Genomic DNA, 27,652 nt, shown 5'->3' with positions numbered 1-27,652 from the left:
TTTGGAACAAGGTGTAAGAGGAACAGAGTTGGTTAGATCATGAGGAAGGTCTTGGATCCTATTTGTTGAAGGCGACTGGTTCCTTTGATAGTTATTGGCTTGGAGTTATGTCTCAAAGATATAAATGATTTCTTTAATTGAATGTAATTACTCCACACTTGATAACTCTATACCAGGTTTTAGATACAATTAATATAAAATGTTAATGGCAATAAGATTATTTCTATGTAGGATAATTTGGAAATATATAACTTCCAATAATTGCTTTAATTTCTTCTACATTGGTTTTGAGTTCATGTTTTTCATTTTTGGTATTGGTACTTTGGTTTTCCTCTTTCCTTTTTTAAATCAATTTAACCAATGATTTATCTCCCCCCCCAAAAAAAAAACCTAACTTCTTGTCTTATTTATTAGTTCAATGGTTTTTCTTACACTCATTTTTATTAATATCTCCCTTGATTTTCAGGATCTCCAATTTGATATTTAATTGAGGATTTCTCTTTTGTTCTTTTTCTAGTTTTTTTGAGTTGCAAGCCCAATTCATTGATCTGTTCTTTCTTTGTTATTTATGAAAACATTTAGAGATATAAATTTCTCCCAAGCTAAGTTTTGGCTGCATCCCATAAAAAATTATATTCACAAAATATAAACTGAAGTTTTTATACTTTTTGGTCTCAGGACCCCTTCATGCTTTTAAAAATAGAGGAAGCCCTAAAGAGTTTTAGTTTATATCGATTATATCCAAGGGTTCTGAGGTCAGCTTGGGAGCCAATTTTGAATTTTCTGAAATCAACAAATGCTACAAATCAAGGTTTCATTTATTGTTTTGTTGATTATCTAGACTTAAGAAAATGATGGAGAAAATGTTCATATTGCTGATTCATCTTAAAAGTATGTTACATGTACATTTTTTCTCAAAGAGCTGCTTGTTAAATGGTTACCAGCACATCATTGGTTACTACCAATATTGACTATATTATAAATTTAAATGTCTTAATATTATAAGGTAAGTAGTTTTTACTTCATAGACCCCTTGAATCCATACTTTGAGAACCACTGACATAGAGGATAGGGACTAGGCTTGTCATTTAATTGACACAGGGAACTCCAGGGAAAGGGACCCTTTGTAATTTAGCTAGAACCCTCCAAAATTGCTCTTTGGTGTTCCATAGTTGGACAAAGGTCGGGGTTACAGAGAGGGGAAGAAATGAAACACAAGCATCTAAGGAGTAACCAGCTAGGCAAATACAGAGTAGATGAAAGTCAGTTTATCAAAAAATGGGAAGAACAACACATCCCCATACCCAGCCCCTGCTCCCAGTGTTTTTATATGGTAATGGAGGAAGTATATAAGATAGAATAGATACAGGCCATCTGAACAAGGAAAGTGAGAGCTGTTAAACTGGAAAAAAATGCAGAACTATTAGTTAGAAAAACCACACTTTAATTAAGGAAAGGGGTTCAGTGCTTTCCTCTTAGGCCTCCACACAGAGCTGCGCCCCCACAGAGCCCCGAGACTCTTGCTGCTTTGGTCACTGACCCCTGGGAGTGCCACCTCATTAGACGATAGCTCCAAAGAGCCATGAAAATTGGGAAGCTTATATACTCTTTTGGGAAACCGAGGGACAGGGAAACTTGACTGATTGATTACATGGCTACAAGGAAATGGGGGTGTTCAAACTATACTGACAGGATAGTTAGGCTTGGGAAAGAACCACAGCCATAGGTTAGGGTGTAAGGGAATGGACTACTTACAATGGACACTAAAAGAGTGGTCCCTGCACAGGTGTGGGTCTTCCTGGGAAAGAATCTCTAATACAATGGGAGAAGCTACTGGGATAAAAGGATATTTTAGCATTTGATTAAAATCTGTTAATTCCACCTAAGTCCATTAAATATCTTAAGGTCTATTATTCAGTCTCAAACTGAGATTCCCTTCACAGTGGATTCTCCCGGGAACCAAAGGCAAGCTTTGGGGTCTCCATCTTTCAAGCTGACTAAACTTGGGATTCTCTTAGATTCCATGTCGACAGAGCAGAGAAGGGAAAGACGAAGAAAAGGCATCACCGTGAAGAACAAACTAAAATGCCTGCAGTGTAACGACAGCCGGACCAGGCAGGCAGACCGCTAGTGGACAGCCAGCTACGGGTTCCTCTTTCCTGAGCAGAAAGCCTTCCGAGGACCTATTCAGACGTTTTGGTCCCTTTCATATTCAGAGGTAAGAACAAGGTCAAGGTGCTCCAGTTTCTCCCGCAGCTGCCCGGCCCGACGCATCTAGAGCTACCCCGCCTTGGCAGCGCCCCCGCGTGCTCTTGAACTTGACCCCGCAACGCCCGGCGCGGGCCCTTTTCCGTCCCAGCGGTTAACCTTGGCTTTTTAGCACCAGCTCTGTGACGCCCCCTACAAGACACCTGCAGGGGCGGCCATGGGAGTAGCGGGGAAAGCAGTCGGAGTTGGGGCAGGGTTGAGAAATACACCGCAATCCTGGGGCCTTTAGAGCAAACCCTCCGGCGCTCCGCCGAAGTACCAACCTCATGCCCGTACCCTCCAGCTCTCATTTCCTCCCGGTCCGCTCCCGAGCTCCACTTCCTCTTGCCCCTACCGCCGGAAAATGATGCGCTCCGGTTTCATGCCTCCTCTTCCCCGCCCCCCCTGCTCTCTCTGTCGTCCCCGCCCCCTTCTCCCGGGGCCAAGACGCGTTTGCATGAGCGCCTGCGCACAGGCGCGAGAAGCACGAACCTGGGGCAGACGGAGACGCCAGGGGGGTGGGGCGGAGCGCGGCTGCGCACAAGCTCGGGGACGCCCCTGATGCGGCGCGAGCCTGAGGTGGTGGCGGCGGTGGCGGCGGCGACGGCGACGGCGACGGCCTCTTCGGCGGCGGCGGCTCCTCCGTGAGTACCCTCCTCGTCGGGCGCTCCCGCCGGCCTCGACCTCTCCCCTCCGTGGTCGCTGGCCTCGCTCAGCGGTCCCTCGGGCTTTGGAAGTGGTATCGGGCTCCTTGGCCTAAGGGAGGAAGGCCCCAGGCCTGCAGGGGAGCCCCCAGCCTGGACCGGGGCCGCAGGCGGGAGGCCGAAGGATGGAGGAGGAGGTGGGGACTGCGAGATGATGCTGCCCCTTTAGCCGTGGTAACTGAATGAAGGACCCGAGCGGGAGCCACCGTCTGCCCCCAGATAAAGGGCCCTTCCTCCACTGCTCATCCTTCCACTTGTCAGCGACCCCCAACTTCCCATACCCTTCTTTCCCTTCCCCTCCGGGCGGAGGCAGCTTTCTCAATTCCATGGGACCTAGACATTCGGAATTTGGGGAGGACAGTAAGGAGTTTTGTCGAGCCAATGGAGTTCTTGCGTGGGGGACCCCCTTTCCCTTACAACATTTGAAGCCTCTTAAAAATGGAAATTGACTAAGGCAGTCTAGCAGGAACATTTTGTACAAAACATCCTCCCCCGATCTGTGACACATTCTCCCCCTCTTCCCTAGCAAGTACAGAATCCAGAAGGAAGCTCCATTCTCTCGATAAAAACACTGTTGGGGTAGGTGGGAGATTTGGCATTTTGAAAAAGAAAAGGGAAGAAGCATTATTTATTAAGCACACCCTACATGCCAAGCACGTGGGCTAAGGACTTTATAGATACATCTCGTTAGGTCGACACAGCAACCCGTGAAATAAGTGACATTCTTATCCTCATTTTACAGCTGAGGAAACTGAGGCCGGCAGTGGTTAAGAGATTTGTGGATCCAGGTTGAGCACTTGGTTAAGTGACTGAGCCCCTATTCGACCTCAGGTCTTGATTCCAGGTCTAGGTCTCTGGCCCACCTGATCTAGTTGCTCCCCCCAATACCCTACTACCAAAAATGACATGCTGCTGTTTTATTTATTTGTATGGATTTTTGCTGCCAGGTCTTGTGAAGGTATTGCTTTATAGTTACTGACATACAGGCATCTGGGTGGAACAGAGGTAACTTCATCTGTGTTTGAGATGAATTTGCTTTCACCTTTTCATTGTATTTGGCATACCCAGCACTTTGGGAAGAAGTAAGCCAATTTTTTCTCTTTCCAGTGATTCTTGATGATATGTGAGCTAAATCATTCTCTTTTATAGGTATTGACCCCAAATATATATCCACTTACATCTCTAATACAAATACTCAGTTGAGTCTCACTACCTTTTTCATAGTAAATTCTCTAAATATCAGTCTATAGATTGAATTACATGGTGGCAAATCCTAAAAGTTGTTTCTACAGCCATAAATGTGTACATGTTTAGGAATAGAGAAAATGGGAATTTTAGGAAATGGGACTACTTGGTTTACTAAATAAGATCCTAATTCCCGTTAATAAAATCTTAGTGTTGGAAGGAATCTTAAGGGTCATTTTAGACCTGCACTTATTCACTTATTTCAGGAACCGCTTCTATACCAACCTTGCTAAACTATTCTTGGCAATATTATGGAAAAGTCCTGGAGCTAAAGACAGAAGACCTGTGTTTTAATGCTCATGCTATATACTACCTATACTTTTGTGTCATTTGGCCAGTTATTTAGCATCTTTGGGTCTCATCATTCTTTATTAATAAAATGAGGAGTGTGGACCAAATGATCTCTTAGGTCCCTCTGTTATTTCCAAACTCTATGAAATTATCATATAATCCATTCTAATTTTTACGTGATTGATCTTCCAAACATGTAATGGAAATCTGCTTCTCTATAATTTCTCCCTATAATTCATAGGTTATAACTGTACTTTGTATGGCTGCTGTTCAGATATTTGAAGTCAGCTGCCACGTTTCATCTTAGCTGCTTTTCACTAGATTGTGCATCCCCAATTTCTTCTGTTTTGAATTTATCCTTAAAGTAATGCTCAAAATTGAACAGTATTTCATTTATATGTATTGGAATTGTTATTTTCCCTTGTTACAGTAATAATATGTGATGTAAAGCTTTACATCCTTTTAAGTCATTTGATCCTAATGATAATGTCCAGTAGATAGTACAAATATTATTGTCCCTATTTCAGACCCTTCTTTGAATGCAGTAGGGGGTTGGAGGGGTATTTTTGGAAGTAGAGAGGGTGGAGGTTGGCAAGGTCTGTTTGTTCTTGTTGAGCTTGTTCCACATGAATTGTTGCTGTTAAGCCAAGTTTAGCCCCAGCCAGAATCAGTACGATTAATTTTTTAACCAAAGTATAACAGTTAACATATTTTACCTCTCTTATTCAGTTAGTTACACTTGAGACAGGGCCTACCTATTTTCATCTTTGTATCTCATGGCTTGAAAGTCTTTTACACATGCTTTATAGATGTTGTATTTTAAAATATCAATGTTGGCCTTACATAAAAGATGGGAAAATTAAATTCTCTTCTTTTACAGAAGTGTGAGACATGGGTATGGAACATTAAATATACTTGTCCAACTCTTTGATTAGTTTTGCTGAGCTATTTTTTCCTCCTTTTTTTTCTGTTACATGAGATGGCTTACTGGATAGGGAAAAGGATATATTTGGAAATGAAGATGATGTTAAAGTGAAATATATCCATAATTTTTTTAAAAAACTGATATTTTCAAACAATTTAGCTACCTTTCCTAGCTTTGAGATGGTCTCAGTCTCCTACTTCTAATTGTCAAGTATTACTATTTTTAAAACATTGTTTCTATACAATGCATAATGAGATTGCTTACAACATTGAAGTTAATGTTGCCATGGTTTTCACTGTATTCCAATAATATTACTTTTAAGAATTTATTTTAATTTTGAAAGTAAAAGCAAATCTTATCTTTTTTAATAGTAAGTTCTTTTTATCTTTTTCAACCAAAAAAAGAAAAAAGTCTGTTTCCTTGTTTCCTATGAAGTTGACAACATGTTGCTTTATAAGAGCTGAAATTATTAACCACAAGATCCTCTGCTAATTCATTGTTTTTGATTTTGAAGTTAGAGGACCTGGGTTCAAATCACAGTTCTACTTTTTATTTGTGTGTGACCTTAAGTTATTTAACCTCTTTCAGCCTAAGTTTCTTCATCTTTAAAATGAGGCAGTTGTTTAGACTAAAAAGTTTTTTACCTTTTTGTGGCATGAACTCTTTTCATAGTCTAGTGAAGTCTATGGAAGCCCTTTTAGGAATAATGTTTTTAAATACAATAATGTTTATAAATACATAGATATTTAGATTACAAGGGAATACTGTTAAATTGAAATATAGTTATCAAAATATTTATTTTCAAAAAGCAAGTTCATAGATGCTAAGTTAAATCTTACCTCACATAAACTCTGAGATCCCACTCTAAATCTATTTATTAGCTATACCATGTAGTGACCACTCTGAATTTAATTGTCTGAAATTTGAAACTTGTAGCAAATTGGAGAAGTGGAGTTACTTTATAACGAAATAGGAAATAGCTCTCTTTTTATGTAAGTAATAAAACATTCTGATATAGGATTTTTTTAAAAACCTATTTTAATTCATTTTAAAATATGCATTTCTCATAATCTAGGAAGATTTAGGGATGGTAAAGAAGAGGGTAGCCTGAAACTAAATAAATTTCCAGATGCTTTGAAATCACAGTCTAAACCGGAATCTCCAACTTTTTATAGCAAGGAAGCTTTTCAATTGAGTAAGAAATGGTAGTGTTCTGACTTAAATTCTCTCTTTGGGGAAAAGAAACTAGGGACTTTAGGCGAGCAAATTCTTTCAACATCCCCCTGAAATGGATATATTAAGCTTCCTGGTATGGGCTTTCATTATCCTTTTCAACAGAAATATCCTCATTCCCACCCACTTCAGGTTGCTGTGGTCAAAGGCTTTCATTTGTAAAAATTGGCTAATATTGAATTATTTGGGGACCTCTGACACAAACCATTAGTGCACTTGGAGAGCCCTTTTGAAATAATGGTTGGTCAACTTCGTTTTGGATGTCATTGTGACAAATTTAATATGATAGGCACAGAAAATTTTTTAGTCGAGTAGCCATCACAGTTTTGATTCACAGCAAAAGTCAGGTTTTTTCTGTGTAAAAATCTATTTCCCCTACTTGTCTTGAAATTTTTCATTCTAAAGTGAATACAAATTTTCCATTAAAAAAAAATTCTCCACAGTTTTTGTGACCAAAGACGTACACATAAATATGATACGAAAGCAAAGATACAATTAATTATAAGAACCTAGAAAGGAATAAATTTATTTTTCAGGTTCTATAAAATTTAGGTAAATAATTATACTTTTAATAATTATGTAGGAATTATTTAGGTGTGGTTATGAAATGAATAGCATGTGTAAAATTACTTAGCTAATGTCTAATACATTTTCTCTACAACCAATATATTATCTATAATAAAAACAAAAATCTTTATCACTGTGGGTACTTCATCTGTTGATATGTGGAAGGGTTGATAATCTTTATCATTTCCACCAAAAATCAATTAAATCAAACTTCTGGCTTAATGAGCCTCACCAAATTTTCAGACAAGTGTTCTGTGGGGAATGAGATGGAGTACAGCCTTTACCTTGTGATGAATCAGTTTGGTCAGACTAATCACTTGCCAATAGAATCTGTTGAAGTGCTTTGCTATCATACCTTTATAGAACCTTGATGAAACATAGGAATAGAGGAGAAGTACAACTAAAAGTAAATTTTGTTATTTTGCTTTCTGCCAAAAATTTTAGAAAGTTTTTTTTTTTGAGTTTTGAATGACTCAAGTTTGTTAGTAACCTTTTTCTTGATAAAATTTCCTATAGCAAATAAAGGCCTTCTAAATGATTTCATTAGTTCATTCTATGTTATTGTTTTTTTGAAATAGCCATTGTATCATTACAAATTAATTTGAGGGATGAGTGACCACTATTAAGGAAATTTTGTACAGTGTTTAATATAAATTTTTCAATAATAGTTTGCTTGAAATTAGTCTATTTTCTATTGTTGCCTTATTAATTTTAAACTTTGTTCCTCTTTATAATTTCATTACTATCATTCTCTTTATCTATTCTTTGTTCCCTATCATTTTTAGTATTCTCAAGATATTTTACTTTACTTATTTTTCAAAAATCATACCTATAAAGGGAACCCCCTCTGTCATTGCAAGATTGACACCTTCTCTTCAACTTTCTTCAGTTGCCTTTGGCACTGAGAGGTTAGAGTTTGGAGGTTAGACTTGCCCCAGGTCACACAGAGGAGGTCTCAAATCAGCTATCAGCTACATCACCTGCCTCTTTATAAGGTTCATCATCCTAAGTTCTATCAGTAAAATTTGAAAAAAAGGTTTGCATTTTAAATTGTTTTGTGATAATTACTGGACTTTTGTCATCCTATAACTGCCTGGAGAGGCAAAGCAGCTTTAAAGTTAGGCTTTATTTTCCCTCTAGAGATTAGGCTTTTCCTTTTTTGTACCAGTGCCTTATCATGTTTGAAAATAGCATGGTAACTTTTCATATATTTTGGTATAGGGGAAAGATCACTGACACTGAAGTTGGAGAACCTGGGTTTGAATGCTGACTTTGCCACTTACTACTTATCTGACCTTGGATAAGTCACTTACCCTGCCTCAGCTTCATTTTTCTCAACTATAAAAAGAGGAGTTTGGACTAGATGGCTTCTTGAGTCCTTTCCTGCTTTAGATCTATGATCTTTTTTATTCTTACTTTTTAATTTCCACAGAATGCTGAACATGCCTTTTCACAGTTCACTTCTAAAAATGAAGACAGTCATAGAAAAGTGCAAAAACCACAGTGGTATTCCTGAACTATATATAGTACACCTGTAACTTCTGAAGTGAGTGAGGAAAAAAATAGCAATTATCATAGATCCTCTTTTCCTTGGCTTTACTGTTTAGGTTAACACTGTATTAGCCTGTAAGTTGTCCACTTTAGATGGTGCCTGGTGGGAGAATTTAAAGTAAAATCCTGGCTTTTAATAAGGTAAATTGCTTTGGAGAGAAATCACCTTACCTTTTCATGAAATGTATTATTTAACCGTAGCATATGAAATATAAGGGTTTGGAGAGCAAGAATCTTTATTTTTTTAAAATCTGATCACATAACCTCGTCACTTTCCTCCCCTAAAGAAATTCAAGGCCAGTTTAAGGGTTTTGTGGGGAATCAGATGGAACGTAATCTTGTCATTATCAAGACTGTATGTTTATAGGCTAATTTTGTAATTGTATTTCTCCTTGATGGACCCCTTGCTAAGTTTATTCATTTCAGTTATTAAAAATTTATTAGATATGTGACAGACATTGGGGTAGGTGATGGGGTTAGAAAAACTAGAATGAAAACAAACTCTGTCTTCAAGGTCCTTACATTCTATTGCACTATGTACACAAATAATTAAATGCAAAACATGAAACAAATACAAAGTAATTTGGGGAGGAAGAGACTTGATAACACCTGGAAGATCAGGCAGACTCCTCAGGGCAATACATGGTACTTTAGTTGAACCTTGAACTGAGTTAGAGAAGGGGGTGGAGGAAGAGGAAAAAATATTTCCATAATGGTTTTATATATGTGTATATATAAATAAATACAGATGTCTATATATTTAGTTTGTATGGTTATATAGCCAGGCACTGTGCTAACCACTTTTTACGAATATTATCTCATTTGATCCTCACAAACAATTTTGGGAGGTAGGTGCTATTGTTAATCCCCTTTTTATTGTTGAGGAAACTGAGGCAGACGGAGAATAAGTGATGCCCAAGGTCCCACAGTTAAGGTCTTGAGAGCAGATATGATTTCAGGGGTCTTGCTGACTCCAGGTCCAGCGCTCTGTACACTCCGGTTCCTCCTAGCTGCCAAGGACCTTGAATTGAATGAACATTTTTGCATTTGCTGTGCAAAGGCCTAGAGGTTGGAGATGGCTGGAAAAATAATCTGAAATAAGTCTGAAAAGCTAAGTTGAAGCCAGACTGTGAAATTCATATGACAATCAGATTTCCTCTGACAAAAAGGTACTTGTGCTTTTCTTTGCAATGCCTTTGTTGCCTGAATGACTTAACTATCTCCCTGGATTTACTAATAGGAAATCACTTGTATGTTGTCAGCCATATGTCCAGAGTAGTAACTTACAATGTTAAATAATCACAGGTTGTAGATTTAGAGTCCCTACTCTATAGTTACATACCTTAATTATTTGAAAACTTTTAGACTTACTACCTTGCATTCAGTTAGCCAAATTGTTTTAAAAGAATTGCCAGCTTTTTATACATATATTAAACATCAGATTGGGGAAAATGGGATATTATTAAGGAGGGCCTACCTGTTTAAGCATAGCATTAACAATATAGAAAATTACCTATGGATATGGTGGCTTTATGGAGCTACCATGACTGAAAATTGCTTTGTTCTGATTGTAACATTTTTTCATTTTTTCAGGAATATTTTTGCTATTATGGACCAGTATGGAGATATATCAGATGGTGAAGTAGACCATTCATTCTTTGATAGTGATTTTGATGGAGAAGAAAAGAAATGTGGAAGCACTTTTTCAGCAGCTGACAAGCAGTTTGACAAATATGGAAAAAGAGAAGCAGGTGAAGAAAATTTAAGTTTTAAATTGGGTATACTTAAAAAGGAAGATCATCTTATTGAGAAGAGAAATGAAAGGAAAGAGAAAATAACTAAAGAAGCTCCCTCCTTAGAAAACTATACTGTACAGACTGGAAAATCATCCTTATCAAATTCAGGATTGAAGAGCATAAGTAGTACTTCATCAGGTGGAAAAATACATTTAACCATCCCTACCAGAATCCCTAAAATAGTAAGAGAAGGTGAAGATAATTACTATACAGATGGAGAAGAGAGTAGTGATGATGGGAAAAGACATCATCATATCAGACCCAAGTCAGCTAAGCCATCTAATAATTTTAAAAAGTGCACAAGTAAAAAATATAACAAAATCAGTTCTTCTTCCTCCTCTTCATCTTCCTCCTCCTCTTCATCTTCCTCTTCTTCTACAAGTACAGATACAGATTGTTCAGCTACAGAGTCTGATATCTGTCTCTCTGATTCAATTCATTCAAAGAAAAAATCACCTAGTTTAGCTCTGCTGTCACCAAAACAAAAGTGCAAATCAGAAAAGTTAACAGAATCATCATCCAAAAGGTCTAAACCAAAACTTGGTGAATTCACAGAGGAATCTGAAGATACTGTGACTGATGTAACTCCTTTATCAACTCCAGACATCAGCCCTATTCAGTCTTTTGAACTGGCTGCATCAAATGATCGGAAAACAAAAGTTAAAAGGCAAGAAAATGTGAGCCAAGAAGTATATGGAAGTTTTGGAGACTCAAAGTATAATTCAAAATATCTGAAAACAGCCAGAGTAGGGAAAGAAAAAAATGGAGCCAATTTCAACTCTAAGTCACTCTCATTAGAATCCAACTTGGACAACAGATATAAACAAAAAGTCTTACATGATACGCTGGACCTGAATCAGCTTTTGAAAGGTAATTTTCCTTTAAGAAAAAAAGATTTAGAGGAGTAATAAAATTTAATTTTGTGTTTTAGATTGAAATTTAATTAAATGTTTACGCTTAAATGTCTTGTGATAAACTTGTATTCATTTTTAAAATGTTTGCAGTTTAGTGTTAAAGTTTATTTTACACCTATTTTTCCCATCTCAAATTCTTCGTGGAATAAAAAGGTATTTTGGAATATCATGGCTCTGAAGTTGTCAGGTTGCTGCATATTTATGGTTCTGTTTTGGGTACCTTGCACTACAAATGAGCAGATATGGTCTTTGCCCATTATGATTTTGTAGTAAAACTGGATAGTGAGTTATAGGAAAACAAAATATGGTCTCCTAAAAACTTAGAACTGGATGTGGCCTCAAAAACAATCAATTTCAAATTCTTCATTTTATAGTTGGCAGAAACCAAGACTCAAGAGAGGTTTATTAAACTTGCCCAGAGTCACATGGCAAATGAAGAACAGAATGAGGATTAGACCTGAATCTGTAGACTTAGATTACTGTCCTTTGCACTATATTGTACCACTGCAGGAGAAAAAAGTGACAACTACAATTTTGAGACAGTGTCAGAACACACATAGCTACAGGAAAAGCTATTTAGCATGAATTAAAAATAAAAAAGTAAAGTTGATTTAGGTCATGTGTATATTTTAAGTTAAAGGTCCAAGGATTTTCTTTAATATGCTAAATCTTTGATTTGGGGAAAAAATTGTTCTTTCAATTGAAATGTTTTCTTTAAAATTAATTAGTTTAGAATATTTTTCCATGATTACATGACATACTCTTTCCCTCCCCTCCTTCCCCCCCCTCCCGTAGCCAGTGAGCAGTTCTAGGTTTTACATGTATCTCATTGATCGAGACCTATTTCCATATTATTACTATTTGCAATAGAGTTGTCATTTAGAGTCTACATCCCCAATCATCCCCATTGAACCATGTGATCAAGCAGTTGTTTTTCTTCTGTGTTTCTACCCCCACAGTTCTTTCTTTCTCATAAGTTCCTCTGGATTGTCCTTGATCATTGCATTGCTATTAGTAGAAAAGTCTGTTATATTCTATTGTGCCCCACTGTATCAGGCTCTGTGTACAATGTTCTCCTGGTTCTGCTCCTTTTGCTCTGCATCAATTCCTGGAGGTCTTTCTGATTCACATAGACATCCTCCAGTTCATTATTCCTTTCAGCACAATAGTATTCCATCACCATCAGATACCACAATTTGTTCAGCCATTCACCAATCGATGGACACCCCCTCATTTTCCAATTTTTTTTCACCACAAAGGGCATGGCTATAAATATTTTTGTACAAGTTGTTTTCCTTATCTCTTTGGGATATAAACCCAGTGGTGGTATGGCTGGATGAAAGGGCAGGCAGTCTTTTAAATCCCTTTGGTCATAGTTCCAAATTGCCTTCCAGAATGGTTGGATCAGTTCACAACTCCACCAGCAATACATTAATGTCCCATCCCCTCCAACATTTATTGCTTTCCTTTGCTGCCGTATTGGCCAATCTGCTAGGTGTGAGATGGTACTTCAGAGTTGTTTTGATTTGCATTATGAGAGATTTAGAACACTTTTTCATGTGTTTATTGATCATTTTGATTTCTTTAGCTAAAAACTGCCTGTTCATGTTCCTTGACCATTTATCAATTGGGGAATGGCTTGATTTCTTGCACAATTGACTTAGCTCCTTATACATTTGAGAAATTAGACCTTTGTCAGAGGTTTTTGTTATAAAGATTTTTTTTCCTCCAATTTGTTGCTTCCCTTCTAATTTTGGTTGCATTGGTTTTGTTTGTACAAAACCTTTCTAATTTAATGTAATCAAAATTATTCATTTTACGCTTTGTAATATTCTCTATCTCTTGCTTGGTCTTAAAGTCTTTCCTTTCTCATAGATCTGACAGATATGCTATTCTATGTTCATTTAATTTACTTATACTTTCCCTCTTTAAGTCATGTGCCCATTCTGAATTTATCTTGGTTTAGGATATGAGATGTTGATCTAAAACTGATTTTTCTCATACTGTTTTCCAGTTTTCCCAGCAGTTTTTGTCAAATAGTGGGTTCTTGTCCCCAAAACTAGGATCTTTAGATTTATCATAAATTTACCCCAAGTCTATTCCATAGATACACCCTTCTGTCTCTTACCCAGTACCATATTGTTTTGATGACCACTGCTTTATAGTACAGTTTAAAATCTGGTACTGCTAGGCCCCCATCCTTCACATTTTTTTCCATTATTTCCCTTGATCTTCTTGATCTTTTGTTTTTCCAGATGAACTTTGTTATAATTTTTTTCTAATTCAGTAAAATAATTTCTTGGTAGTTTGATAGATATGCCACTGAATAAGTAAATTAATTTGGGTAGGATTGTAGTTTTTATTATATTAGCTCTTCCTACCCATGAGCAATTAATGTTTTTCCGATTATTTAGATCTAGTTTTACTTATGTGGAAAGTGTTTTATAGTTGTGTCCATATAATTCCTGTGTTTGTCTTGGCAAATAGATTCCTAAATATTTTATATTGTCTAGAATGATTTTAAATGGAGTTTAATTTCTAACTCCTGGAGTTATGTTGGAAATATATAGAAATGCCGATGGTTTATGTAGGTTTATTTTGTGCCCTGCAACTTTGATAAAGTTGTTGATTATTTCCACTAGCTTTTTAGTTGATTCTCTAGAATTCTTAAAGTAGACCATCATATCATCTGCAAAGAGTGATAGTTTAGTCCCCTCATTGCCTACTTTAATCCTTTCAATTTCTTTTTCTTCTTAATTGCTACCACTAGCATTTCTAGTACAGTATTGAATAATGGAGGTGATAAATGGGTATCCTTGCTTCACTCCTAATCTTATTGGGAAGCCTTCTAACTCATCCCCATCGCAAATGCTTGCTGATGGTTTTATTTTATTTTATTTTTTTATTTTGTTTAAACCCTTAACTTCTGTGTATTGGCTCCTAGGTGGAAGAGTGGTAAGGGTGGGTAATGTGGGTCCAGTGACTTGCCCAGGGTCACACAGCTGGGAAGTGTCTGAGGCTGAATTTGAACCTAGGACCTCCCATCTCTAGGCCTGACTCTCAAATCCACTAAGCTACCCAGCTGCCCTTGCTGATGGTTTTAAATATATACTGTTTATTATTTTGAGGAATGGCCCTTCTATTCCTATACTTTCTAGTGTTTTCAATACGAATGAGTGTTTTGTCAAAGACTTTCTGCATTTATTGAGATAATCATGTGATTTCTCTTGGTTTGGTTATTGATATGGTCAATTATGTGGATGGTTTTCCTAATCTTGAACCAAACTTGCATTCCTGGTATAAATCCCACTTGGTCAAAGTGAATAATCCTTGTGATAACTTGTGTAGTCTTTTTGCTAGTATTTTATTTAAGATTTTTGCATCTATGTTCAATAAGGAAATTGGTCTCTAGCTTTGGAATCGGTACTATATTTGTGTCATAAAAGGAATTTGGTAAAACTCCTTCTTTGCTTATTTTGTCAAATAGTTTGTATAGTTTTGGGATTAGTTCTTTAAATGTTTGATAAAATTCACTTGTGAATCCATCTGACTCTACGTATTTTTTCTTAGGGAATTCCTTGATGGTTTGTTCAATTTCCTTTTCTGAGTTGGAATTTGTTTAAATATTCTTAAATTTAAGTAAACTTTTGTTAATCTACGCAATTTATATTTTCAAAATATTTATCCATTTCACCTAGATTGCCATATTTCTTATCATATAATTGTGCCAAATAGCTCTTAATAATTACCTTAATTTCCTCTTCATTAGAGATGAGGTTGCCCTTTGCATCTTTGATAGTGTTAATTTGATTTTCTTCTTTCTTTTTTTATTAGATTAACCAGCACTTTATGGTTTTTTTTAAAAGTACCAGCTCCTGGTCTTATTTATTAGTTCAATAGTTCTTTTACTTTCAATTTTCTTAATTTCTCCCTTGATTTTTAGGCTTTCTAATTTAGTTTTTAACCTTAGGATCTTAAATTTGTTCCTTTTTTAGTTTTTTAAGTTGTATGCCCAATTCATTGACCTCTTTCCTCTCTGATTTGTTGATATATACACTCAAGGATAGAAATTTTCCCCTGAGTACTGCTTTGATTGCATCCCATAGAATTTGATGTCATTTCCTTATTGCCATTGTCTTCAATGAAATTAGCAATTGTTTCTTTGATTTGTTCTTTGACCAACCAGTTTTGAAGAATTAGATTGTTTAGTTTCAAATTATTTTTTAATTTGCCTCTCCATGAGCCCTTATGATTTTTATCGCATTGATCTGAAAAAATTGCATTCATTATTTCTGCTTTCCTACATGTTTCCAATATTTTTTGCCCTAGTTCATGGTCAATATTTGTATGTGTACCATGTGCTGCTGAAAAGAAAGTATATTCCTTTTTATCCCTATTTATTTTTCTCTAGATATTTATTAGCTTTAATTTTTCTAACATTTCATTCACTTCCCTTACTTTCTTATTTATTTTTTGGTTTGATTTATCTAGTTCTGATAGGGAAGGCTGAGGTCCCCCACTTGTATGGTTTTACTATTTTTTACTCCTTAAGCTCCTTTAGTTTCTACTTTAGGAATCTGAATGCTATATATACCATTTGGTGCATATATGTTGAGTACTGATATTTCTTCATTATTTATACTGCTTTTCATCAAAATGTGATTACCCTCCTTATCTCTTTTAATCAAATGTATTTTTGCTTTAGCTTTGTCTGAGATCATAATTGCTACTCCTGCCTTCTTTGTCTCAGTTGCAGCCCAGTAAATTCTGCTCCACCCTCTTACCTTTACCCTGTGTATGTCTACCTGCCTCAAGTGTGTTTCTTGTTTACAGCATATGGTAGGATTCTGGTTTTTCATCCATTCTACTATCCTCTTCCATTTTATGGGTGAGTTCATCCCATTCACCTTCATAGTTATGATTACTGTCTGTATATGCCCCTCCATTTTGACTTCCTCCTTTGAATTCTGCCCTTTCTCTTATCCCTGTTACCCTCCCCTCCAACTTTTTGCTTTTAGTCAGTCTCCCCCCTTTCCCCTCCCTAATGTTATTCCCCTTCCCACCCCTGCCTTCTTATTACTTCCCTCTTACTATAGTGCCTTTTAAATGACCCCACAACTTCTCCCTCACTTGTATTGCTCCCCTCCCCATCAGCCCNTATGCTCAGTTTTTTGGCAAATTTTGACACACCAAGCCCATCACCGTTATAGACAATATATGGTAGGATTCTGGTTTTTAACCCATTCTGCTATCCACTTCCTTTTTATGGGTGAATTCATCCCATTCACATTCACAGTTATGATTACTGTCTGAGTATTCCCCTCCATTTTGACTTCCTCCTTTGATTCTGCCTTTTCTCTTATCCCTCTTACCCTCCCCTCCAACTTTTTGCTTTTAGTCAGTCTCCCTCCTTTCCCCTCCCTAATGTTATTCCCCTTCCCACCCCCTCCCTTCTTATTATTCCTTTCTTACTATAGTGCCTTTCAAATGATCCCCCCCCCCCAACTTCTCCCTCCCTTATATTCCTTCTCTCCCTACTAGCCTGTTTATTACCCTTCAACTTCTCTATAGGGCACAATATAATTTTCTGCCCCAGTGGATCTGACTGTTCTTCCCTCTCTGGGCCAATTCCAATGAGCCTAAGATTTAAGTATTACCTCTTTCCCCAGCCTCTTCCTCCCTTCCATTGTATTATACCCCGCCTCTTTCCCCTGTGTGCTTCTTTATGAAATATATATTAAGCCCATTTTGTCTCTTTTCCCATTTCTCTTAGATTTACCCTTTTTTACCCCTAGTTTTTAATAATTTTTTTTTGCCATATCATCCTATACAGTTTGTCACTGTACCCTCTAAGTATACTTCTAGCTACCTTGATGATAATAACAATTTTTAAGAATTATCAATATCATCTTTTCATAAAGGAATACAAATCAAATGGGGATTTAATACAGGAGATGATCTGTGGATTCTTTCAATTTCTGCCCTCTTATTCAAGAATATCAAAGCAATTTTCTTGTATAATTTTCTGTAGAATGATATCCAAGCATTTTCTTTGGCCATGATTTTCAGGTAGTCCAATAATTCTTAAATTGTCTCTCCTGAATCTGTTTTCCAGGTCTGTTTTATCAATGAGGTATTTCATATTTTCCTCAATTTTTTCATTCTTTTGATTTTGTTTTATAGATTCTTGCTGCCTTGTGAAGTCATTCGCTTCTAATTGTTCAGTTCTAATTGTTCAATTCTAAATTTTAAAGACTGAATTTCATCCCTGACTTTTTTGATCCTCCTTTTCTTTTTCATCTGTTTTTCTTTGTAGGTCATTGTTTTTATCTTTTTTACCTTTTTTTCCGAACTAGTCAATTCTGGCTTTTAGGAAACTGTTTTCTTGTTTTAGATCGTGTGCTTCTGTTTCCAGATGACCTATTTTGCTTTTTAAGTTCTTTCCCCAATTTTCTTCAACCCCTCTTAATTGTTTTTTGAATTGTGTTTTGAATTCTTCCAAAGCCTGAGTCCAGTTAGTTGGAGTTTCTGAGTTTTTGCTAGGTGTTCCTTGGTTCTTCTCTGTTCCATTTGTTTTTTGTTTTGTTATTACCGGAATAGAAGCTGTTAAATGTGTAATTTCTTTTTTCTTTTTCTGTTGTTTACTCATATTTTTTCCTTCTTTCCCCCTCCTTATTTGCTGGATCTGTGAATGTGGGCTTTTCAGCCCTGAAGGGGCTTCTTCTCTGCTATTCAGGTTAACAGGATTAGGCTGATGGAGATGACCTATTGTATTAATATGCCCTGAGGCCAGATCTTCCCCAACTGCCAGCAGAGGCTGAAGGTAGTTACCCTTGGTCTTCCTCTCTACTCTTTTCTGCCAGCCATCACCGTGCCAGCTGACTAGTCAGAGCCGAGCTTATCGTGGTAAGGTACTCCATTGTGGTTGCAACCTTTCCCCTGGGATCCCAGTCACTGTCAGCCCGGTAGGTGGGGGAGGGGGTGTTGGATCTTTTCCCTTATACCCAAGAATTTGACTTTATCTGTGTACCTTTCAGATTGAATCTAGTAGGAGAGACCTATGATTCTGTCTTGTTGAGTTTACTTTCTTTCTATTTTGTATATTTGCTCTTCTGGTTGTTTATTAACTGTGAGATTGAGCTTTTCTGCCCTCTGGAGGCTTCTTCTCTGCATTATTGAAAAACTGGATTAAGCAAAATGAGCTGACCTGCTGAGTTGAATGTGCCCTGAGGCAAAAACTTCTAGAGGCAGAGGCCTAAAATGGAGATGTGGTGGCTGAAGGCTGTGACCAGCCTGCCCTCTTCTCTGCTTCTCTCCTCCAGCTACCTCCTTGCCAGCTGTTGTCAAGAGTCCTGAGCTTTGTGTAGTTGTGGTATCAAGGCACTCTGTCCAGGTTGAAGTTTTGGCCCTGAGATCCCACTGACTATCCAAGTCTCAGCACAGTAGATGGGGGAGGGGCCCTGGATCTTCCTTCTTTCTTTTCCTTAAATCTGAGAATTCAACCTTTTCTGCACACCTTTTAAGTTGAATCAAGTAGGAGGGTCCCACAGTTCTGTCTTGTTGTTGGATTTGTTTTTCTGTCTGTCTTGAAGAGCTTTGTTTTTGATTGGTGTGGAAGGGTTTTCACAGAGGAATTGACTTTTGCTGCTTCTAAGCCGCCATCTTGACTCTGCCCTTCAACTGAAATGTTTTGTTGAAAGTAGTCAATCATATTTACCACTACAGGTAGTTTTTTAAAAAGCAGAAAGATGATGAAACTTTCAGACAAAGTCCAAAAATTGAGAGTTTTTTAAAGCTAGTTTAGAAAGGAAAGAATATAGATTGTTCAGCCACCATTCTTAATTCAAATAAGTTCTTGGAAGTTGAAGAAGTTATCTTTGGAGATCAAAACTTCAACAGATACTACATGAATAACACAAGCTTAATAAGAGCAAAAAAACACTTGCCTCACTGAGCTTTTTTTTTTTTTAAGGCTTTGTGAGTATAAAATGGAACATTTTATTTGGGAGCAAAGAACTAATTTGATCACATTATTTAAATGTGTATGCAGGCTATATGGAAATTTCTTTGACTGTCACCCATTTAAATCAGCCTTCAGTCAAGTTTATCTCTTTGGTTAAGGTAAAGTAGCTCATACCCATGTTAATAAAAATTTTGCAATCATTTTTCTAATATATTACTCTATATATTTGTATTATAAATTAGGAAATCTTAATCTGCCATTGGAACTTCAGTAATATATTTTTTTAACTATAGTTGATTTTTTTGATTACTTCAGTTACTGGACAATCTAAACACTAAGAAAAGCTTTCATTTATGAAAAATGGAGATAAATTCTTAGCATGAGTGAAAGAAGTCAGTGAAAATGTAGTAATATATCTGTATATAGAACTTGAAGGTCCAGTTCAGATGTTATAGTGAACTGTGTAAATTGTAGTTATCTGCTTTCTCATGTGATTATAATAATATAATTAGCATGTATATAGCACTAAAAAATGCTCTATCTCCTTTGTCTTGGTTCCTCTTTTAATTATAGTTAATATTAATAAGTATTCAAAAAGCCAGATCATAGAGAAATACTTGAAATTTTATTTTCTGGTCCTTAAGACTGGAAACTACACAGGGATCAGAAATTGACTGACAGGAAAAACTGTAAAATGCATTTGATTTTATATATCTCATGATTTAATATGTTTGCTAAAACCTGAAATATATTATATTTTATGTGTTAAATTCTATCCATTCATAATGAGTGGCGTTTTCTAGAATTTGAGAGCTTAAAGGGCCCTTAGAGAACTTATAATTGAACCCACTTATTTTATAAATGAAGAAATAGCCCTAAAGAAGACAAATACATTGCCTCAGGTCTCCCAGGCACCAAATTTGCTTTGATTATAGTTCTAGTCAACCCTTCTTTCTCTCCTCCCTTCATCTGGCTTGTGCTACATGTTGTCAAGATTATTATTCATTGTATGCCTGTATTTGTCTTTTTACATAGATCTCATTTTAAAGGTAACAGGGTCAGGAGTAGAACCCACTGCCTTTCACTACTAGTCTGTTCTTCCAGCAGACACATAGGACAGTTTACCTCCTCCAATCCTTGACTTCCAGGAGTAAAGGGAGTAAGAAGGAAAGAAAGGAGTAAAAAGGAAAAGAACCATTTTAGGTCCAAGTTCCATGTTATAGTTGTTACTACTACATTTCATCAGAAATGACCCTTTCCGAGGTCCCTATTTTGTTATCTCAGCTCAGCCACCTCTAGAGCACCAATAATCCTTGCCTAGGTTATTTTTAACCATTCTGTAGCTTCAGCCTATGGGCCAAATTAATTCCCAATCCATGTCACTAGACCAGTCCTCAAACTTTTCCTTCTGTTTCTTTTAACTGCTTATATATGTTTTCCTTTGGACAATGAATTGTGCAAACTCACTATGTCCAAAACTTGTTTTCCATGGGATTTCTACGTAGCATATTATCCCAATTTAACTTTTTTTTTTTAAATTGTACCACTGGTCTCCTGGTCACCTTCACTTGATGCTTGGGATGATGTTTGACATAATCTTTTCTTTCCTCAAATCTAGAAAATACAACTTTAATTCTTTCTTCAATGTGTTTTTACTGTATTCTCTTCTCTTTTCTACTGAAGGACTCCAAATCTAGATTCTGTGACTGACAATTCTATTGCACATTTCTTTAAAAGGTCTCAGATGTAGCCAGAGGTTTAGAATATTTGGATTAAAAAAATGATTTCTAAGTATCACAAACTCAATATTAAGTGGCCACCAGCAAGATTTTATTATAGAATACTTAAAATTATTTCTTTGTTTCCAATTCTTCATTCTGTGTTACTTGAGATTCTTAGGTATTTATTGAATCTTTATGCCTTTGACCTCCTTAGGAGTCTATTCCTAGTAGTGGGATGAATGGGTCAAATTGCAATTTAGTTGCTGAAACATTTGTCTTGGACAACATTGAAAGTATGTTCTGACAGCTTCGTTTTTAGGTTTTCTTTAAAAGCTTTGAAGCTGAGGCAGCTAGGTAGTACACTGTATGTACTACATCTAAGCCTGGAATCAGGAGAACCTGGGTTCAGATCTTCTTAGTTTTGTGACCCTAGGCTAGTCACTTGACCCTGATTGCCTAGCTCTTGCCCTTCTGTCTTAGAATTGATATTAAGACAAGGTAAGAGTTTTTTGTTGTGTTTTTTTTTAAGGCATTTAAGCCATATTGCTACCCAAAAAATAATGTGTACTCTGTTCATTAAAGTGTAATTCATTGATCATAAGACCTGGTTTTAGAATTTGAGAGAATTTTTTTCAGTACATTGGCATTTGGTTCAGTGGATAGAAGTGGGTCAAGTTGTGGTCTTCATTCAAGACCAACCTCTGTTATAAGCTTGTCCTTAAGCCTGGGGAAGTCACTTTACCTCTTACTAGCCTTAGGCACATCTCTAAGACTATTCCCTTTAAGAAACTTGCTGCTGCATGTAAGGAATATCTACATCAGGAGTTTCCCAAGTTGATGAACTCTTGGATCCAGATTTTTTAAAATCTTTGACTTTAAAATATTTAGTAATACCTCCCCCAAAATACAAAAGTTTCTTAATTCCACAAATTGGAACAATTTGATTTGTTTCATCATTTTGAAAATGTAATGGAGTGCATAAATATGTAAAGTCCAGATCTTGGTATAAAAGGGAGACTTATTCTTAGCCACTTTTCCAAGTAAAAGTATTAAATATCAAGGCACAGCATATTGTGTTGGGCAGACAAAGGAAAACAGAAAGAAATAACAATGAGAAGGATATAACTATGATAAACCAGTGGGCAGGTTGTTTCTTATATCTGGGAATCTAGCTTTTAGCTAGAATTCAGAATTAGCTATTATAACTCTGCTAGAAAATATTGACTATTCAGGATTAGGACAGGTTGTATCAGAAGTACTTGAGGATATATTATAATTTCATAGTATTCCTCTACGCTTCTCAAATGATAATAATTTTAAATATCAAGATTTGTTTTATAATTTTTTTAATTTGGAAAAGGAATAAACAGTTGTTTCTAGACATAGGTTAAGAAAGGGGATGGGGAATATCACTGTTTCTGAGCTCTAGGCCCTATTTCCAACTACTTATACAACAGCTCCACCTGTTGTACCAACTGGTGTGCCAAACTCAGTATTTTCCTTATACTTGTGCTCACCTAGACTTCTACATTCTAAACCTTGATGTCTTTTACTATGGCCTGCCCCTTCTACTTATGCAGTATCTCTACTATGTAACCATACTCTCTATCATAATTTCTACTTGTAGTATAAGTCTCTCACTTCAGTGGTCTTTATGCTTCCCATCCCTTTTACCATAATCTATAGTAAATGATTAGTTATGAGATATGAAGGAGCAGGGAAAGTCAAAGAAGACATCACTTCCATAGGGCCTAGAGCTCAGAACTGAGCAAAACATCTATACTGAAAGACAGCTGACGCTATGAAAGTGAATAAGATTACCAAGGAAGAGTACATAATAGGGTCAAGGACAGAAATTTGGGAAATACCATCTTGAAAGGTTAGGAAGAGGCAACAGAGGAGACAGACAAGTGTCATTAATCATCTTTCCTAAGTCCAACATGGAGATAGCCTTTATAAACTTAGTCTAGTCCTCTAACAACAACCCATTACTGGTCCACACTTTAAATCTTTCTATCTTAGTATAGCACTGGCCATTTAATTGGTATGTTTATATGATGGAAGATCAAATAAAATACTATATGTTGGTGTTTTGAAAAATATAAGAGATGATAGAAGATGACCAGTATATTAATTGGTAAGTATGAAAAGTCCAGTCAAAAAGCATTAGTTAAGCATTACTGGGATCTGTGTTAAGCACTGAGAATAAAAATATAAACAAAAATAAGGACACTTTCAGATCTCAAGAAGCTTTCATTCCAATGGAAGCTAGACAGTACTTCAAAGGAAGGAAAAGAGAGAAAGAGTAGAAAGGAAGCTCTTTAGAATCAGAGAAAACATGACTTCCCTGAGTTTTTTTCTTAAAATGACTGGTTTTGGGAAAAACCAGCCAATAAGAGGAAGTGGCCATGTGGACAGAGTATACTGCCAGAGAGAGAAGGATGTAGTAAACTGAGGCTAAGGAGCCTGCTGTTACATGGCAGAGTCCAGACATAAGTCTCGAGAGAATAGCTTATTTTCCTTAGAAATATGGAAGGCAACTATTGAGAATTGGAAAGGACACTATATTTAGAGTTAACCTACATTCACATTCCAGCACTGCCACTTAATAGCTTGGTTAACTCAAATATATCATAAGTACTCTAAACCTCCATTTCTTTGTAAATTGCAAAATGTTGAAAAGTATTTGAAATATCCCTTTAATCAAAATAGGTTGTTGTGAAGATAAAATAAAAGTTTAAAAAGTATATTGTAAGTCTTAAAATGCACACAAAACAAATATCTTTAGAATTCTTCATTTCTATATTCTCTCCTTCAGCATTCTAATTCATTACCCCAAGTTCAATTATGAACTTTATATGAATGAGCTTTCTCAAATCTTATCTTTAAGGGGCAGCTAGGTGGTTTAGTGGATAAAGCACCAGACATGGAGGTAGGAGGTCCTGGGTTCAAATGTGGCCTCAGACACTTCCTAGCTGTATGACCCTGGCCAAGTCACATCCCTTACTGTCCTTCTGCATGGGAAGTGATACTTAATATTGATTTTAAACAGATGTAAGGGTTCATTTTAGGAAAGTTTTTATTGCTTGCAAAGTAGTTCTATTTACCTGTTCCATTGGCATTTCAAATTCGATATGTCCAAAAACAAACCTAATATTTTTTTCCTTAAAACTGCTTCTTCAGTTTTTCCTCTTGATGCCACTATTGACCTAGTCTTCCATGTTTTAAATCTTGGTATTACTTTTAAGTTTTTCTTTTCTTTCATCTCTAATAATGAATCTAATTTTCAAATTCTGTGCATTCTTTCTCTTTTGTCTCTACCTTTTTCCTACTGCTCCTTTGCTAGATTATTCCCCTTTGGGTACTATTCCAGTAGCCTAATACCAAAGTCTTCCTGCCTCCACTTTCTTCCCCCTCTAATGCATTCATCATGGCACTGCCAGACTAATCGTGATGCATAGATATCTAGTCATATTCTTCTTTCACTCAAAAACCTCCTTTTTAACCTATTTCCCACTAAGTGAAAATGTTAAACTCTGAACCTAGCATTCAAGGCTGCCCATAATCTGAAATAACTCTACTTTTCCAACTTCATTTCATATTGATCTCTTCAACATAGTAGATCCTTTAGAATAAGAATTCTTAACCTCTGTGCAGCGGACTCCTTTGGCAGTCCGATGAAACCTATGAACCTCTTTTTCAGAATGCTTTAAAATACTTGAAGGAAATGCTCCTTTTCAGCTAATGGTTAGTGAAATAAAGATGTATTGGGGTGGGGTTCCTTTAAACAAGAATATGGATCCCTTTAAATCTATCCATACACCCCTGGGAAATAATCACTATTTGCACTGTACTTTCCCATTTCCATGCATTTGTACACTCTTCTTTAAGCCTTGAATGTTCTCCTTCCCTTTCTTGGCCTGTTGAAATCTTACGTGTCCTTTCTAGCCCAGGTTAAATGCCATCTTTGAAAAGCCTTCCATGATCTAGTTTCTCTACCTGTGTCCTCCTCTCCTTTCCCAAATCAGTAATTTACCTTTGCTCCTTTGGACCTCACAGAGCAGCACTTTGTACCTTTCTTTCTACAGTAACATTGTATTTTTATGTAGTTGTTGCATGTTTTGTATTCATAAGAGTTGTGATTAACCTAATTATTTAACATACTGCTTTGCAAATGTGTCTCAAATTTACTGTCTGCTATTATTCAGGATTCTTAAAAGCTAATGTGTCAGATATTTTCTAGAAACTCAGAACTTATTTCTATAAAGAACTTAATCTATAAAATATTTCATGTATTGTTATATTTTAGTGTCTTTTCCACAAGTGTTTAATTTTTAATAACTTATCAAGGAAATTATAATTACATACTAATAATAGCTAAGTTAAATCAATAGAAATTTTAAAAATCAGGACCAAAAAAAGATTTTTTTTTACTTGAATAGTATTGACTCACTCAAATTTCTGTTTTGAGTTAGCAGTGAATGGTTTGGTTTTTCAAAGACAATATATATTTGGAATACTGCTTATGTTTTGAAAATTTACTTATGGTAGTGCTTATAAAGTAAAATACCAAGTTTATGTTTGCTTCAGAGGTATTTTTGCTTTGGTAGTCAAACCATAGTTGCCTGCAGAAGTTCTTAAAGATCCTTTGACTCTTCAAAGTAGATCTTAGACCTTACACTTCAAAGATTTCAAAGCTATTCCAGCATATTTTCAACAAATTTTTCTCATGGTACCTGGATCACTTTTCCTCTCATGTATAGATGGAGAGGTAAAACTTTTCCCAATACACTAAGTTCCTAAATTAAGTATTTAATACTTAATACAAAACAAGTAATACTTTAAAAAATATTAGTGGAAACAAAGGTTTTCCATTCATCAGGAACTGGTATTTGTACACATAGTACTTTAAATATAAAAACATCTGAAGCAGACAAAACATTTTTTTCATTTCTCCTAAGATGGCTTATCTGCCATCTATTATATAAGTAGAACTTGCTAGTGAAGAGTTTATTCTTGTTTGAAGGCTTATTGAAAAGTATGTATTTTGAAAGGGCATTGAAAGCAGATTGTGAGCTCTGCCTTTGTTAATTATGAAACTATATGTTGTGTATCTAGTTAAAATGCTTCAGATATATAATTCTGTTGTCAGTAAAGAGTTCATCAAAGGAAATAAGTTAACTATCTTTAAATATCAGGAGCAAAGAATATACAGAAATACATACAGATTTTATGAAAATTCAGTGATATCACATTTTTACTTTATGATTTTTATCTGAGGATTTTTTGTTTATTTCTTAAAGCTTTTCTGCAACTAGACAAAAAAGAACAACAAAAATTTAATGTTGATCGACCCTCTCCACTACCTAAGAAAAACTACTCTTTTACAAAGGAGGAAGTAAGACAGATCGATCGAGAAAATCAAAGGTTGTTAAAAGAACTATCCAAGCAGGCTGAAAAACCAAGAGTCAAGAGTACCATTCCTAGGAAACCTGTTGTTCCACCGCCAAAGTTGTACCACAGTGCTCTCAACAGACAGAAAGAACAGCAAAGGATTGAGAGAGAGAACTTGGTAAGTTACCCAAGAACTTTGAGAGACTAAAAAAATGCAAATGTATATTCTTTTCACTAAATAAAGAACTCAATATGATTTTTTTAAAAAGTAAATTATAACTTTTTTTGCTTAGTTATCTGAAAACAAAAATAGATAATGGGCAGTTTTATCCATTGGACAGCATTATTGATAAGTTTTAAAGGCACTGAACTCATAGACAGACCCTAACAGGATACTGCAGTATTTGACAACCTCCTCATTTTACAGGTGAGTGAGGTTTCCCAAAACACAAAGGAGATATGATTCATCCCAGGTCATGTAGCTAGTTGCTGGCGCAGGTGGCCTAAGGCTTCAAAGTACCTACTCCAGAATCTTTTATTACCATAGCTGAAGCTCTGCCTCAGATTATGATAGCAGGTTGTATACAACTGTGTAGCTTTTTTGACTGGAGCCTACCAGTGGTACATTGACTATTACTTTAATGGATTTGTTGTTTCTTGTGCAGAATAAATCACTAGCAAAATCAAACTAAAAGTACCAGTCCAGTAGCTGAGCCTACTGTCGAAAGTAAAAGTATACTTGGAGTCATATTCTAGCTCTGCCACTTGATTCCTGTGATCTTTGACAAGCCATTTAAACTTCCTGGTACTCAGTTTTACCCTCTTTAAAATGAAAGCTTTATAGTCTTTTCCAGTTCTACATCCTGGGATTCCATGGTAAGTTGAGCTTGTCTGAGGTAACTTAGAGGGCATGTCTGAAAGGTAGTAATATGAGATAAATTTGGAAAGATTAGATAGCATTAGGTTTGAGGGGGAAGAACTCAAGTGCCAGGTAAAGGGATTTGACTTTTACTTGGTAGGGAGCCACTGCCATCTTCTGAGCAGATGAATGTCATGACAGATAAAAAATAACAAACCACTTTAGCACGTGATAAATACATT

The 27,652-nt window shown here is 36.1% G+C and overlaps 1 protein-coding gene across 4 annotated transcripts in view; it reads left to right on the top strand.

Annotated features, from left to right (window-relative positions):
• The first annotated feature begins 862 nt into the window (after positions 1 to 862).
• CFAP97 (cilia and flagella associated protein 97) overlaps positions 863 to 27,652 on the top strand; it is a 37,965-nt gene continuing 11,175 nt past the window's right edge. The window contains exons 1-3 of one of the 4 annotated variants that reach the window (XM_044680706.1): positions 863 to 2,218; positions 10,357 to 11,429; positions 26,461 to 26,729. In XM_044680706.1, coding sequence (XP_044536641.1) covers positions 10,373 to 11,429; positions 26,461 to 26,729 — 1,326 coding nt within the window. In that variant the 5' untranslated portion in view covers positions 863 to 2,218; positions 10,357 to 10,372. Of the gene's footprint in view, positions 2,219 to 2,808; positions 2,892 to 2,952; positions 3,089 to 8,730; positions 8,759 to 10,356; positions 11,430 to 26,460; positions 26,730 to 27,652 lie in introns of those variants that run through there. The other 3 variants (XM_044680704.1, XM_044680705.1, XM_044680707.1) reach the window with 3 other exon arrangements.

The sequence above is a fragment of the Gracilinanus agilis genome, chromosome 6, assembly GCF_016433145.1.
Source record: "Gracilinanus agilis isolate LMUSP501 chromosome 6, AgileGrace, whole genome shotgun sequence".
Lineage (NCBI taxonomy): Eukaryota > Metazoa > Chordata > Mammalia > Didelphimorphia > Didelphidae > Gracilinanus > Gracilinanus agilis.
Note: the sequence above shows the minus strand (reverse complement) of the source record. Positions and strands in the feature narration are given on the sequence as shown.